This window comes from Antennarius striatus, chromosome 22, assembly GCF_040054535.1.
Source record: "Antennarius striatus isolate MH-2024 chromosome 22, ASM4005453v1, whole genome shotgun sequence".
NCBI classification, from domain to species: domain Eukaryota; kingdom Metazoa; phylum Chordata; class Actinopteri; order Lophiiformes; family Antennariidae; genus Antennarius; species Antennarius striatus.
Genome location: NC_090797.1, coordinates 1,026,363 through 1,037,639, shown reverse-complemented (window position 1 = coordinate 1,037,639; position 11,277 = coordinate 1,026,363). Strand labels below are relative to the sequence as shown.

The 11,277-nt window shown below is 45.6% G+C and overlaps 2 protein-coding genes across 2 annotated transcripts; both read left to right on the top strand.

The window, feature by feature from the left end:
* Positions 1-40: 40 nt before the first annotated feature.
* kcnj8 (potassium inwardly rectifying channel subfamily J member 8) lies at positions 41-3,589 on the top strand. The gene is made up of 6 exons (XM_068306502.1): positions 41-1,028; positions 1,485-1,633; positions 2,039-2,199; positions 2,274-2,413; positions 2,489-2,705; positions 2,790-3,589. The coding sequence occupies exons 1-6, from the start codon at positions 538-540 to the stop codon at positions 3,027-3,029; spliced, it is 1,398 nt and encodes a 465-aa protein (XP_068162603.1). The 5' UTR covers positions 41-537; the 3' UTR covers positions 3,030-3,589.
* A 199-nt stretch (positions 3,590-3,788) lies between these two features.
* echdc3 (enoyl CoA hydratase domain containing 3) lies at positions 3,789-6,133 on the top strand. Its single transcript, XM_068307156.1, has 6 exons — positions 3,789-3,971; positions 4,329-4,450; positions 4,656-4,753; positions 4,869-5,069; positions 5,270-5,448; positions 5,583-6,133. Exons 1-6 carry the CDS (start codon positions 3,835-3,837, stop codon positions 5,734-5,736), a joined length of 891 nt encoding a protein of 296 aa, XP_068163257.1. The 5' UTR covers positions 3,789-3,834; the 3' UTR covers positions 5,737-6,133.
* The last annotated feature ends 5,144 nt before the right edge of the window (positions 6,134-11,277 follow it).

Here is an 11,277-nt window from a genome sequence, read left to right as displayed (position 1 = left end):
GTTTGAAAAACAGACTAAAGTTTAAGTAATTTATTTGATATTTATATCATAAATCAGAAATTTATGTTTTTAAAGCCGATAATATCGACTGAACAAATTATGTTCAATTTTTAAATCATTTGTATTCTGATTATCGATCTTAAAGATTGTTATTAATCTGGTCACCCAAAAGGAAGAGCAGCAAACTCTAAATCATGTTTGTATTCCACACCTTCGTCACCACAACTGTACTTTAAATAATATATGTGAAAGATTGTGGGTTCATTTGAACGTTTATCAATTTAAAAGACATCAGATACACTGTAAGTCACTAAAATGTTTTCACTGGTTTTAGATCATAACATCCATCTGAATCGAGATTTCTGAGGATAAAGAGTCTGAAAGAGTTTAGAATAATTATTTTTAAGGAGTTTAATCGTTTAATTAACTCAATCTGTTTGATTGAAGGCGATATTTAAACGTTCCTTTGACGTCAGTGTGTTTTCCGACGGTCCCTGAAGGCAGCAGCGCCCCGGTCGGACCGGGTCTGGACTCTGGATGCTGGTCTACGTCACCAGGAGACCGGAGACCGTCCCATCCCTCAGAGGAGCTGCGCGGAGGCGGCGCGCTGTTCGTGCGTATTTCCCTCCAGCCGTGCGTAAAGACGCGCCGCACAGCCGCTCCGACCCTCAGCGGCAGAAGATGCTGGCCAGAAAAAGCATCATCCCGGAGGAGTTCGGCCTGCCGGGGCTCGCCTCCCGGTTACCCCGCAAGCCGGTCTTCAGGGACCGCGTGAACAAGGCGCGCTTCATCGCCAAGAACGGCTCCTGCAACTTGGCGCACAAGAACATCCGCGAGCAGGGCCGCTTCCTGCAGGACGTGTTCACCACGCTGGTGGACCTGAAGTGGCGCTTCACGCTGGTCATCTTCACCACCACGTTCGTCAGCAGCTGGCTGCTGTTCGCCATGAGCTGGTGGCTGGTGGCCTTCGCCCACGGAGACCTGGACCCGGAGCGGCAGAACGGGACGCACTGCGTGACGCACGTCAAGTAAGAGGAACCCGACCGACGGGGAGAGTTCAGAGCTCACTTTTCATGCATCTTCATCCCTCCTCCTCCTCCTCCTCCTCCTCCCCTTCTTTTTCTTGTCCTCCATTTTTAAAGTGGGGTACGAGGAGGAGGAGAGAGAAGAAGATGAAGGGCCAGGAAGTCTGGAAAGTTTGTCTCTCAGAACTTCAGGGGAAATGAAAATTAGAGGAGATCAGCGCCCCCTACTGGAGCTAAACGTCTTCCTTCCTTCCTTCCTTCCTTCCTTCCTTCCTTCCTTCCTTCCTTCCTTCCTTCCTTCCTTCCTTCTTTATATTTATTCCATTTCAGGAGGAATCGGTTTTGACTCTTTTAAATCTTTTAGACACAAACAACAAATAATCAGATTAAATATTTTCAAAGTTCTGTTTTAAGTTCTTCTTAGAACTTGTCTTTAAAGTTCTTTATCTTTATCTCCAGGTCGTTCACCTCAGCCTTCCTGTTCTCCATCGAGGTCCAGGTGACCATCGGCTTTGGGGGCCGGATGATAACAGAACAGTGTCCCACGGCGATCACCGTCCTCATCATGCAGAACATCGTGGGCCTCATCATCAACGCCGTCATGCTGGGTGAGACTCAGGACCGGTTCAAGATCGGTTCTAGACCGGTTCTGGACTGGTTCTGAACCAATACCAAACCGATTCTAGACCAGTTCTGGACCGTTACCAGACCGGTACCAGAATGGTTCCAAACTAGTACCTGAGTAGTTCCATATTGATTCCAGACCAGTTCCAGACTGGTACTAGACTAGTTCCAGACCACTACTAGACCGGTACCAGATTGGTTCTAGACCAGTACCAGACCGGTACCAAACTGGTTCCAGACATGTACCAGACTGTTCCAGACCGGTTCTAGATCGGTTCCCAGTTCGACCATCTTCAAAGGCTTCACCCTTTCCGTATTTCTATCGTTCTATTGATTATTGATCAAACAGTCGGTTCTGGTCCTGACCCAGCAGCTGGTCTCCTTCTCAGGTTGTATCTTCATGAAGACGGCTCAGTCCAACCGGCGCGCCGAGACGCTGATCTTCAGCCGCCACGCCGTCATCGCCATCAGGAACAACAACCTGTGCTTCATGATCCGCATCGGTGACCTGAGGAAGAGCATGATCATCGGGGCCGCGGTCCGCCTGCAGGTCTGGGTCTGGTTCTGGTTCTGGGTCCCGGTCCGGGTCTGGGAGGACCGTTTCTCACGCTGGTTCCTGTCCAGGTGGTGAGGAAGACGACCACGCCCGAGGGGGAGGTGATCCCCATCCACCAGATCGACGTCCAGACGGAGAGCGCCGTGGCCAGCAACAGCCTCTTCCTCCTCGCCCCCCTCATCATCTGCCACATCATCGACAAGAGCAGGTAGAACCCAAAGGATTCTGGGTAGAACAGCGAGGAGTGACTGACACGTGTGTGTGTGTGTGTGTGTGTGTCCAGCCCCCTGTACGACCTGTCGGCCATGGAGCTGCAGTGCAGCGACCTGGAGGTCATCGTCATCCTGGAGGGGGTCGTGGAGACGACCGGGATCACCACGCAGGCCCGGACCTCCTACGTCTCCGAGGAGATCCAGTGGGGGCATCGCTTCGTTCCCATAGTAACGGAGGAGGAGGGCGTGTACTCGGTGGACTACTCCAAGTTTGGGAACACGGTGAAGGTGAGGAGCGTCATAGTTGAGACCTTCAACCTGAGGTTCACCTCTGACATTTACGTGACCGCCGTCGCTCCTCCGCTCCTGCAGGTGGCGACGCCGCGCTGCAGCGCCAGAGAGCTGGACGAGAAGCCGTCCATCCTGATCCAGACGCTCCAGAAGAGCGAGCTGTCGCACCAGAACTCGCTGAGGAAGAGGAACTCCACGCGGCGGAACAACTCCATCCGTAAGGGCGCCAACCTGCGCCGAAACAACTCCGGGCTCGTCGCCCCCAAAGTCCAGTTCTTCACCCCGGGCGACGGCGGCCAGACCCTCAACGCCGTCACCTGACATGAGGCCTGCCTCCTGATGGTCGCCCTGCTCCTCCTGGCGGGGAGGAGGATTGTGGGTATCGGCCTGGCCCCTGCTCTGATGGGACTTCTTCTGTTTCCTGCCTTATCTAGATTCTAGTGTTAATGTCACCCCATGTTTACATAGCTGGAGTTATATAGCTCGTGTTTTAAGGATTAGTTGTTTAAGAGCAGATTTAATCTTAAATTCACCACAAATCAAGAGAGAAAACATTTTAAATGTTGTTTCTTCATTAAAATCACATTTAAAAGACAAGAAGTTGTAGCTAGTGGAAGTCGATCGCTGTACTGTATTAGTTTATTTCACTTTATGGTGTCAATCAAGTTTGACAATAAATGCACTCACGTCATGTGACTACGTGTTTCAACAAATGAATAAATGAACATTTTAGAAAAACATCTAGAAAACTATCTAGGATGGCTCAGAAAAGGAAGAAGGAATATTTTGACCGGAAAACAAAAGTAAAAATATGTTTTGATAAATTTGAAACTGAAACATTCACACTCAGTTCACCGAAGTTCAGAGACCTTGTGACACACGTGATGCAGCACGTGTTTGATGGTAAATGATGAATTAAGTAATAATAATAATAAAATAATTAGTTTGAAAATATTGAACTTTCACATCACGATGTTTTAATTTTGTCAATTTTACAGCAAAATATTCAAAAACAGTAGAGCTACCGCTCCGTGTGTCGCTTTTGGGTTCTGATTGGTTCTAGCGGCACCACATGACTCTGACGTATCCGGAAGTGATCGCTGGAAGGTGAGTCCACGGGGTAAACATGGCGCTCGGCTCTCTGCGCGGAGCCGCCGGTGTGTTCCGGCTCTGCCGGACTGCAGGTCGGCTAACGGGGGTTCGGTTCTCCTCCCAGACCGAACCGGAACCGCTGACGGTGACTCACCAGAACCAGGGAATCAGGTGCAGTCACTAAATATGTCCGTCACCTCGGAACTGTTATCTCAGGTAGTTGCACAACATTTATGGAGGAATTGAGTCCGGATGTTTGGTGCTAACAGAACTTTAGGATTCGAGTTTAAGTTTAAATACAAACCCGGCTCACATTCTGTGGCTGTTTTTGTCTGATAAAACATTAAAGTTTATATTTTACTGGTTTATTTTGGTTACTGGAATTATCTACGGGGGCCGAGAGGAAAAGCGATTCATTAAAAACGGTGTGGAATCATCAATTGGCGACACTTCCTGTTGACACTTCCTGTTGACACTTCCTGTTGACACTTCCTGTTGACACTTCCTGGTTTGCACTTCCTGCTCCAGGAGGATCGTGCTGAACAATCCCAGGAAGAGGAACGCTCTGTCCCTGTCCATGTTGGAGTCCCTCAGGGAGAACATCATGGCCGACGTGGACAGCGACCACCTCAGAGTCATCATCATATCAGGTGGGGGTTTGTTGGAACAGCCAGGGTGTGATGATGCAATCTGATGCTGACCGTTTGTGTGTGTGTGTGTGTGTGTGTGTGTGTGTGTGTGTGTGTGTGTGTGTGTGTGTGTGTGTGTGTGTGTGTGTGTGTGTGTGTGTGTGTGTGTGTGTGTGTGTGTGTGTGTGTGTGTGTGTGTGTGTGTGTGTGTGTGTGTGTGTGTCAGCCAAAGGCCCGGTGTTTTCCTCCGGACACGACCTGAAGGAGCTGACGTCGACTCAGGGGAGGGACTATCACACCAAGGTGTTCCACACCTGTTCTGAGGTGGGTATTCACCCCCCAGTGTTTACCCCCCCATAAATAAACAATTTGTTTATTTTTTGATTAATGGGAGGAACTACGCTGAAACCTGACACCCCGTTCTCTCACTGTCTCTCAGGTAATGACTCTGATCCAAGACATTCCCGTCCCTGTGATCGCCATGGTGAACGGCGTTGCCACGGCGGCCGGCTGCCAGCTGGTTGCCAGCTGCGATGTTGCTGTAGCGACGGATAAATCCACCTTCGCCACTCCGGGGGTCAACGTGGGTTTGTTCTGCTCAACGCCGGCGGTGGCCCTCGGCAGAGCCGTGCCGAAGAAGGTCGTAGTCCGGAGTTCTGTTTTATTTTATTTATTTATAGACTTAAAAACAGGAAATCAAGATTTTAGAAAACTTTATTTATAAATGACAAACAATAATAATAACAAATTCATGAAGTCACATTTTACCCTTTTAATATTGAACAGTTCGTTAATTCAGATGAAGGAACAAGTTTAGATAGTCTTATTGGACTGTTCCAGGTTGCCATGGAGATGCTGTTCACAGGAACTCCCATCTCTGCCCATGATGCTTTGCTCCACGGTCTGGTCAGTAAGGTGGTGCCGGAGGAGCGACTGGAGGAGGAGACGCTCGCCATCGCCCAGCGGGTGTGTCGGGCCAGCCGGCCCGTCGTCGCCCTGGGGAAGGCAACCTTCCAGAGGTAGCGCCGGATTTCACACAGTTTGTTTGTGTTTGTTTATTTAAGGGGAAGTAATATTTATTCCAGGCGCTCATGAACATAACTAATCGTTAATCTCTTCGCTCCTGTCGTCTCGTCCTTCATTTCCTCCACAGACAGATGGCTCAGGGTCGGGACGCAGCATACGCCACCGCCTCCCAGGTCATGGTTGACAACCTGGCGCTGAGAGACGGGCAGGAGGGGATCCGGGCCTTCATCGAGAAACGGGCCCCAGTGTGGAGCCACAAGGCAGAGAAAGCCCACGACTGATGGCCTTCATCATCATCGTCATCAGAAGAGGAGGAGATCTGATGATGACGCTGCCTTTACTCCACATTAAAACTCAGACGTGTGATTTAAAATCATGTGGATTTTCTGCTGAGTCATGTTGTGCCTGGATGTGATGGACAGAAGATGTGATGACTCAACAGACTTGCGAGAACGAATGATGCCCACTGTTGGTGTAGAAAACGATAAATCAGGGTAATTTTAGACATCCAGGGCTCTTGATGTTAAACTTATTTTCTTAATGGAAGCGTGGGGTGATGGAGGGAATGGATTATTTATTAGAATTAAAGAGAAATGTACATTAAAATATATCTAAGACATGTATTTCTATTTCAGTTTTTTCCCCCTTATTTGCACAAATTAAACTTTTCAGACTTGATTAAAATACATCGTGGACATTTTTATTGGATGTGCTCTCTTTTTAAATAACAGTTTAATGTATATCACGTCTGTTTATCATGTAGTGACAGGATGTGACGTAAACACGTCAAGTGAGGCAGGAAGTAACTCCGCCGTCCTGCAGAGGGCGGACGTGAGCCGACGTTCATTCTTCTTCGGTGGTGGCTAATCTACGCAGGTAATAATGGAACTTCAGTAGAAATCCTGCAGAAATGGAGGATATGAAATATTATATCGAAAACTTCTCAAAATTAGACTTTAAAGGAAAGCGTGAATAATAAATAATGGAACTGAATGTTTTTAACACGTTACTGTGTGGCTAGTCGGCTAGCTGTCTGTTAGCATCCGCTGTGGTGTTTATAGGGAGACAAACAACGTTTTATACGTTTTATATTCGTCTTTGCGCTAATGTGTAGCTGTTTGTGTGTGGAAGGAATCCTGACGGGAGTTAAAACAATAATTGGTAAATATATTTAGTTCGTATGTTATAAATTTGACAGAAAACGTCAGAAATCTGAAAAATCTGACGTGCTTTTATTGTGAAGGAGGCGGAAGAGTAGCTGGAGGGAGAGGGGGCGGGATTTGGGCGGGGTCGGACTTGGGTCCGGGGTGTGGAGCTCACGCCGCCTGCTGGACAGTAACCGCAACTACAGGAGACCTGGAGGGAGGAGGAGACGGATGTCGATTGGCGCGTGCCACCTCCTTCCTGTCCCCACCGGCAGAGGGCGTGACGCAGACAGGAAGCGGAAAAAAAAGAAAATGTTCTTTAGATTTTAAAGTAGAAAAAGATTCACACACTTTTTTAAAAAAATATTTATGGATAAAAAAAGAGAAATAAATTTTTTTTTCTTCTAGACTTGAAAGGATTACAAACCGGGGAGGAACAAAGGTTGTTGGACGTGTCCCACACAGTGGTAAGTGTTGTTTACTCTTGTGTTTAATGCCTTGTTGTTGACTGTTTGTTTGTTGTCTGTCTGCTGAACTGTCGGTTTTTCCTGGCTGTGTTTGGACAAACTAAGCTAAGCTACGCTAACCCATTCGTGATGACGCACTTTATTTGGTAAATAATGTACTCATTTAATTGTTTTAATGTAAATGTGACTAATCGCATATGAATTAATTTATTTTCTGTTAATCATTGATGGTAGAATTTAATATTATTAATTTATTATTATTAATTATTAATATTTGGGGTCAATTTTGAAACAGAAGTTTCTCTTATTTCCTGTTTTTGTCTGACAAAATAGGTTTAAGGCTGCATGTGTGTGTTTTTTCACATTTTTTTGAGTAAACAATCAAAACAATCATTAACAGATTAATTAATATTCTGTAACATCCTGGTGTTTTCTGATAGTCGACACTCACAAACAGCACCTGGTAGCGACAACAACAGCAGCATTAGCTTAGCTTATCACACGATGATACAAACATTATAATATGGAGGAATACTAGGAAATAGTTGTAAAATCTAATTTGTGTGTGTGTGAGTGTGTGTGTGTGTGTGTGTGTGTGTGTGGGTGTGGAGGACCGTGTGAGGAGATTCCCATCCACTAGTGTTTCCCAAGAAAGTATGAAGGAAGGAGCTTGACCCCTACACACACACACACACACACACACACACACACACACACACACACACACACACACACACACACACACACACACAGACCCTTATCTCCCCCCGGGTCGGACCAGAACTCCTTGTCTGTTTCTTCATGAACGGTAAATAAACAGTCAGCTGTTAACTTTGACCTTTGACCTTTGTGTCACCAGAGGAGGAAGAACCATGTGACCTGTCGTTAGGGGAGGAGCCACTGGGACACCCAGGGAGAGAGGGTGATGTGTGGTGGAAGCGGGTGAGTGAACGCTCCGGTTTGAACGCCGGGCTGTGATTGGTCCAAACGCCCATCTATCCATTTTAACCTCCGGGTTCAGAAACGTGTTTTTCTGCATCCATGTGATGTTGGTTTCCTCTGCAGCGTGAGAACGCTCCCCCCTCAGGGAAGAGTTTGACCCCATGCAGCCCAGCAAGGGAAGTGGGGAGCGTTCCATTCTGCAGAAGATGCTCACAAACAGTTGTGTGTTCAGGAAAAAAAAAAGTTTAGTTGATTTGCTGAATAATAGACTTTAGTTTGGACGCCTCTCCCTCCTCTCTTAAATCATTCCTGAGCATCTTTACTTACTACTAAAAATTTCTTCAGCTTTTCCAAATATTTACACCCAGTTTCTTATTTTGCTGAATGTTTCTCTTCTGCAAAAATGTCTCTAGTTTATACAAAGTCCTGATTATTTCAAACAAAATGTCAAATGTAAGAACAAATTAATCTCTGCTTAAAATACTTACCAAAAATGCTCCTAAATGCTTTTATAAGATGCCAAAAATTATGGTTTTATAAAGTGGTTTTTTTTTGCAAGAGTCCTCAGTCTCTTAAACAGTTATTTCTTTGCAAAACTTTCCAAAGAAGAAAATATAATTTGCTATCGAATTAAAATACCCAAAAAATGTACACCCTTTAAGAATACCTTCGTTGTCTGAAAAAAAAAAATCAAATTTTTCCAATTTATTTTCACTCTTTCTGAAACTTGTCTTCACTTTTCAACATTTATTCAAACCAAAATTGTTAGTTTAAAAAAATGTCTAATTTTCCAAACAGAAAAATTATTTTTACTTCTAAAAAAATCCTCTACTTCTAAAAACAAAAAATGTGCTCACTTGCTAATATTTCTTCTCTGTCAAAATTATCTTATTCTGAGATTATTCCAAGGAAAACATGATTGTGGAAAAGAAGTTCTAGAATCCCAAATAGTCGGTGGAGAGAAAAGACGCTGTGGGGCCACACTGCCCCCTGCTGGGGACAAACTGACCACTACTCCCTGAAGGTTCTTCACGGTGTGTCCGCATACTTTTGGCCACTATGTTTATTCTACATTTACTTTGAATAGATTTTGTCTCTCGACTCCGACATGAACGAGACGTGAACGCTTCGACCACCAGGGGGAGCCCTCGCCTCAGAGTATCCGATTGGAATTTGGGGCATTTCTTCAGTTTGAATATAGACTGCAGATTTTTATTTGATTTGATTTGAAATGTGAAATTTGTCACGTGATGAATTGTTTAACACAGGACTAGTAAAAACAAAAACCACCTGGAAACAAGAACATTTGATTCAAATCTAACAAAATTCATAAAATCATTCATGAACCGTCAGCGGTTTTAGCATCGTTTTGTAAGTTTTATTATTACATACAACTTCTACACGCGTGTGGAAAAAAAAATGCTGTTTGATGTCAGGCTCGGAGGCGCAGAGATAATTTTAATTATTTTTTAACAAACCATAAAATCCTCCTGTGGTTTCTCTCCGGTTTTCCTTTGATTAATTTTTTCGGAGCAGCTCAAAGGGCGGATTACGTGTGAACGCATCATCCTTCCTGCAGTTATTTAAGTGGACTTCATGATGCTCTTTTTCAGGATATTTGACCATGTGTGACCATATTTGGCTGAGAGGGCGGAGCCTGAAGGAGGGTCCTGTAAGCTTGACAAATGAATCAGTTGATGCTACAGCTACCGGAATTAGCGATTTTCATAATTCAGGCGATATGAAGTAATCAACGTCACGTTTAGGTTGTGTCGACAAAAGGTCAAAGTTCACCCCAAAGAGCCACACCCCTGGCTCCGCCCACCAGCTCCCGTGGAGCGAATCAATAGACAGGTGGCGCTGCAGGCGGATAAAGCGAGCGCAGTCGTCACACGTCTGGTTTAATAGAAACGAATCGCCGTCTCTGGGACAACAGCGCCGGAGGATCCTTGGGCCGCGTATTATGGGATGTCTGCAGAATACTAAACGAGGCTGATGAGTGTGTGAAGGTGCAGGAGGTGGATTAGCATGTAAACAACCCACATCCACTAGAAGTAGTCCCCGCGGAGCGATCGGATCCTGAAGGTGGCGTAAACACACCGATGTGAGCCGGACACGCGTGTAACACACACACACACACACACACACACACACACACACACACACACACACACACACACACACACACACACACACACACACACACACACACACACACACACACACACACACCTGCTGGCAGTAATCAGAGAGCAGTGTGTTTTTCTCCGAGCTGTAATTCATCAAGATGACGGCTGCCACTGATTCTCCGTCAGCCAGACGCCCTCAACCAATCAATCATCAATCTACCTGCGCTACGTCTCGCCGTGTGGCGCTCGACACGCCCCCCTCCCATCACGGTTCATATTCTTGGTCCCGGTCCGAGTCGGTGTGCAGATCTCACCCGGGGTCAGAGATCCAGGCTTCTGATTGGCTCGTAACTAATGTCCGTCATGTTCGATGAGGGCGATTAAGTTTGATGGATTCAAACGATGGCGGTGGCGTTGGAGTGGTGGAGCAGCTCATGGAGTAAATATTAAGATAATAAATTATTCATTGATGCTATATTTTTATCACACTCTGTATTTAATCAGTCCCGGCTCCTGCATTAAAACCCAATCAGGTCTCCTATAAAACCTGATCGTTAATAACTTTTCGTCGATCCTCCTCTGGAGGGAATAACCGAGGCCTGTAAGTTGAGCGGCGATTAATCCTGAGCCGTCGTGGAAACGCGCGGCGTATTGACGGCCGACGTTTTCTGCTTGTTCCTTAATGGACTCCAGGAATCGCTCAATTTGTTTCCTCCATAATTGGAGAGAAGATGTACCGATCTGTATGATCCCCCCCGATCAATACCCACAATCCACTGCTGCATCCTGTCAGTGGGCCGCAACAAATTCCAACGCGGTCAGACTTAAACTAACCGGATACAAACTGGCTCCTGAGTAGAGCTGCCGCGATTAGTCTACTAGTTACGATTAGTCAACTAGTTACAATTAGTCATAGTTACGATTAGTCAAATGGTCAGGATTAGTCAACTAGTTACATTTAGTCAAGTAGTTACGATTAGTCAACAAGCCTTGATTAGTCAGGTAGTTACAATTTGTTGACTAGTTAAGATTGGCCTAAGCACATATATTTCATGTGTTTACTGTAACGTTAATAATAATAATAATTGTAATAATAATAATAATAATAATGGTAATAATAATAATAGTTCCAGGTGCTA

What these genes read in the sequence shown, in the direction of transcription:
- kcnj8 (XM_068306502.1), top strand. Translation starts at nt 538, where the DNA reads ATGCTGGTCTACGTCACCAGGAGACCGGAGACCGTCCCATCCCTCAGA. An exon ending in CATCAACGCCGTCATGCTGG is followed by an intron (nt 1,634 to 2,038) that starts GTGAGACTCAGG and finishes TCTCCTTCTCAG; the next exon opens with GTTGTATCTTCATGAAGACG. An exon ending in AGTTTGGGAACACGGTGAAG is followed by an intron (nt 2,706 to 2,789) that starts GTGAGGAGCGTC and finishes CCGCTCCTGCAG; the next exon opens with GTGGCGACGCCGCGCTGCAG.
- echdc3 (XM_068307156.1), top strand. Translation starts at nt 3,835, where the DNA reads ATGGCGCTCGGCTCTCTGCGCGGAGCCGCCGGTGTGTTCCGGCTCTGC. An exon ending in CACCAGAACCAGGGAATCAG is followed by an intron (nt 3,972 to 4,328) that starts GTGCAGTCACTA and finishes TTCCTGCTCCAG; the next exon opens with GAGGATCGTGCTGAACAATC. An exon ending in CAGAGTCATCATCATATCAG is followed by an intron (nt 4,451 to 4,655) that starts GTGGGGGTTTGT and finishes TGTGTGTGTCAG; the next exon opens with CCAAAGGCCCGGTGTTTTCC.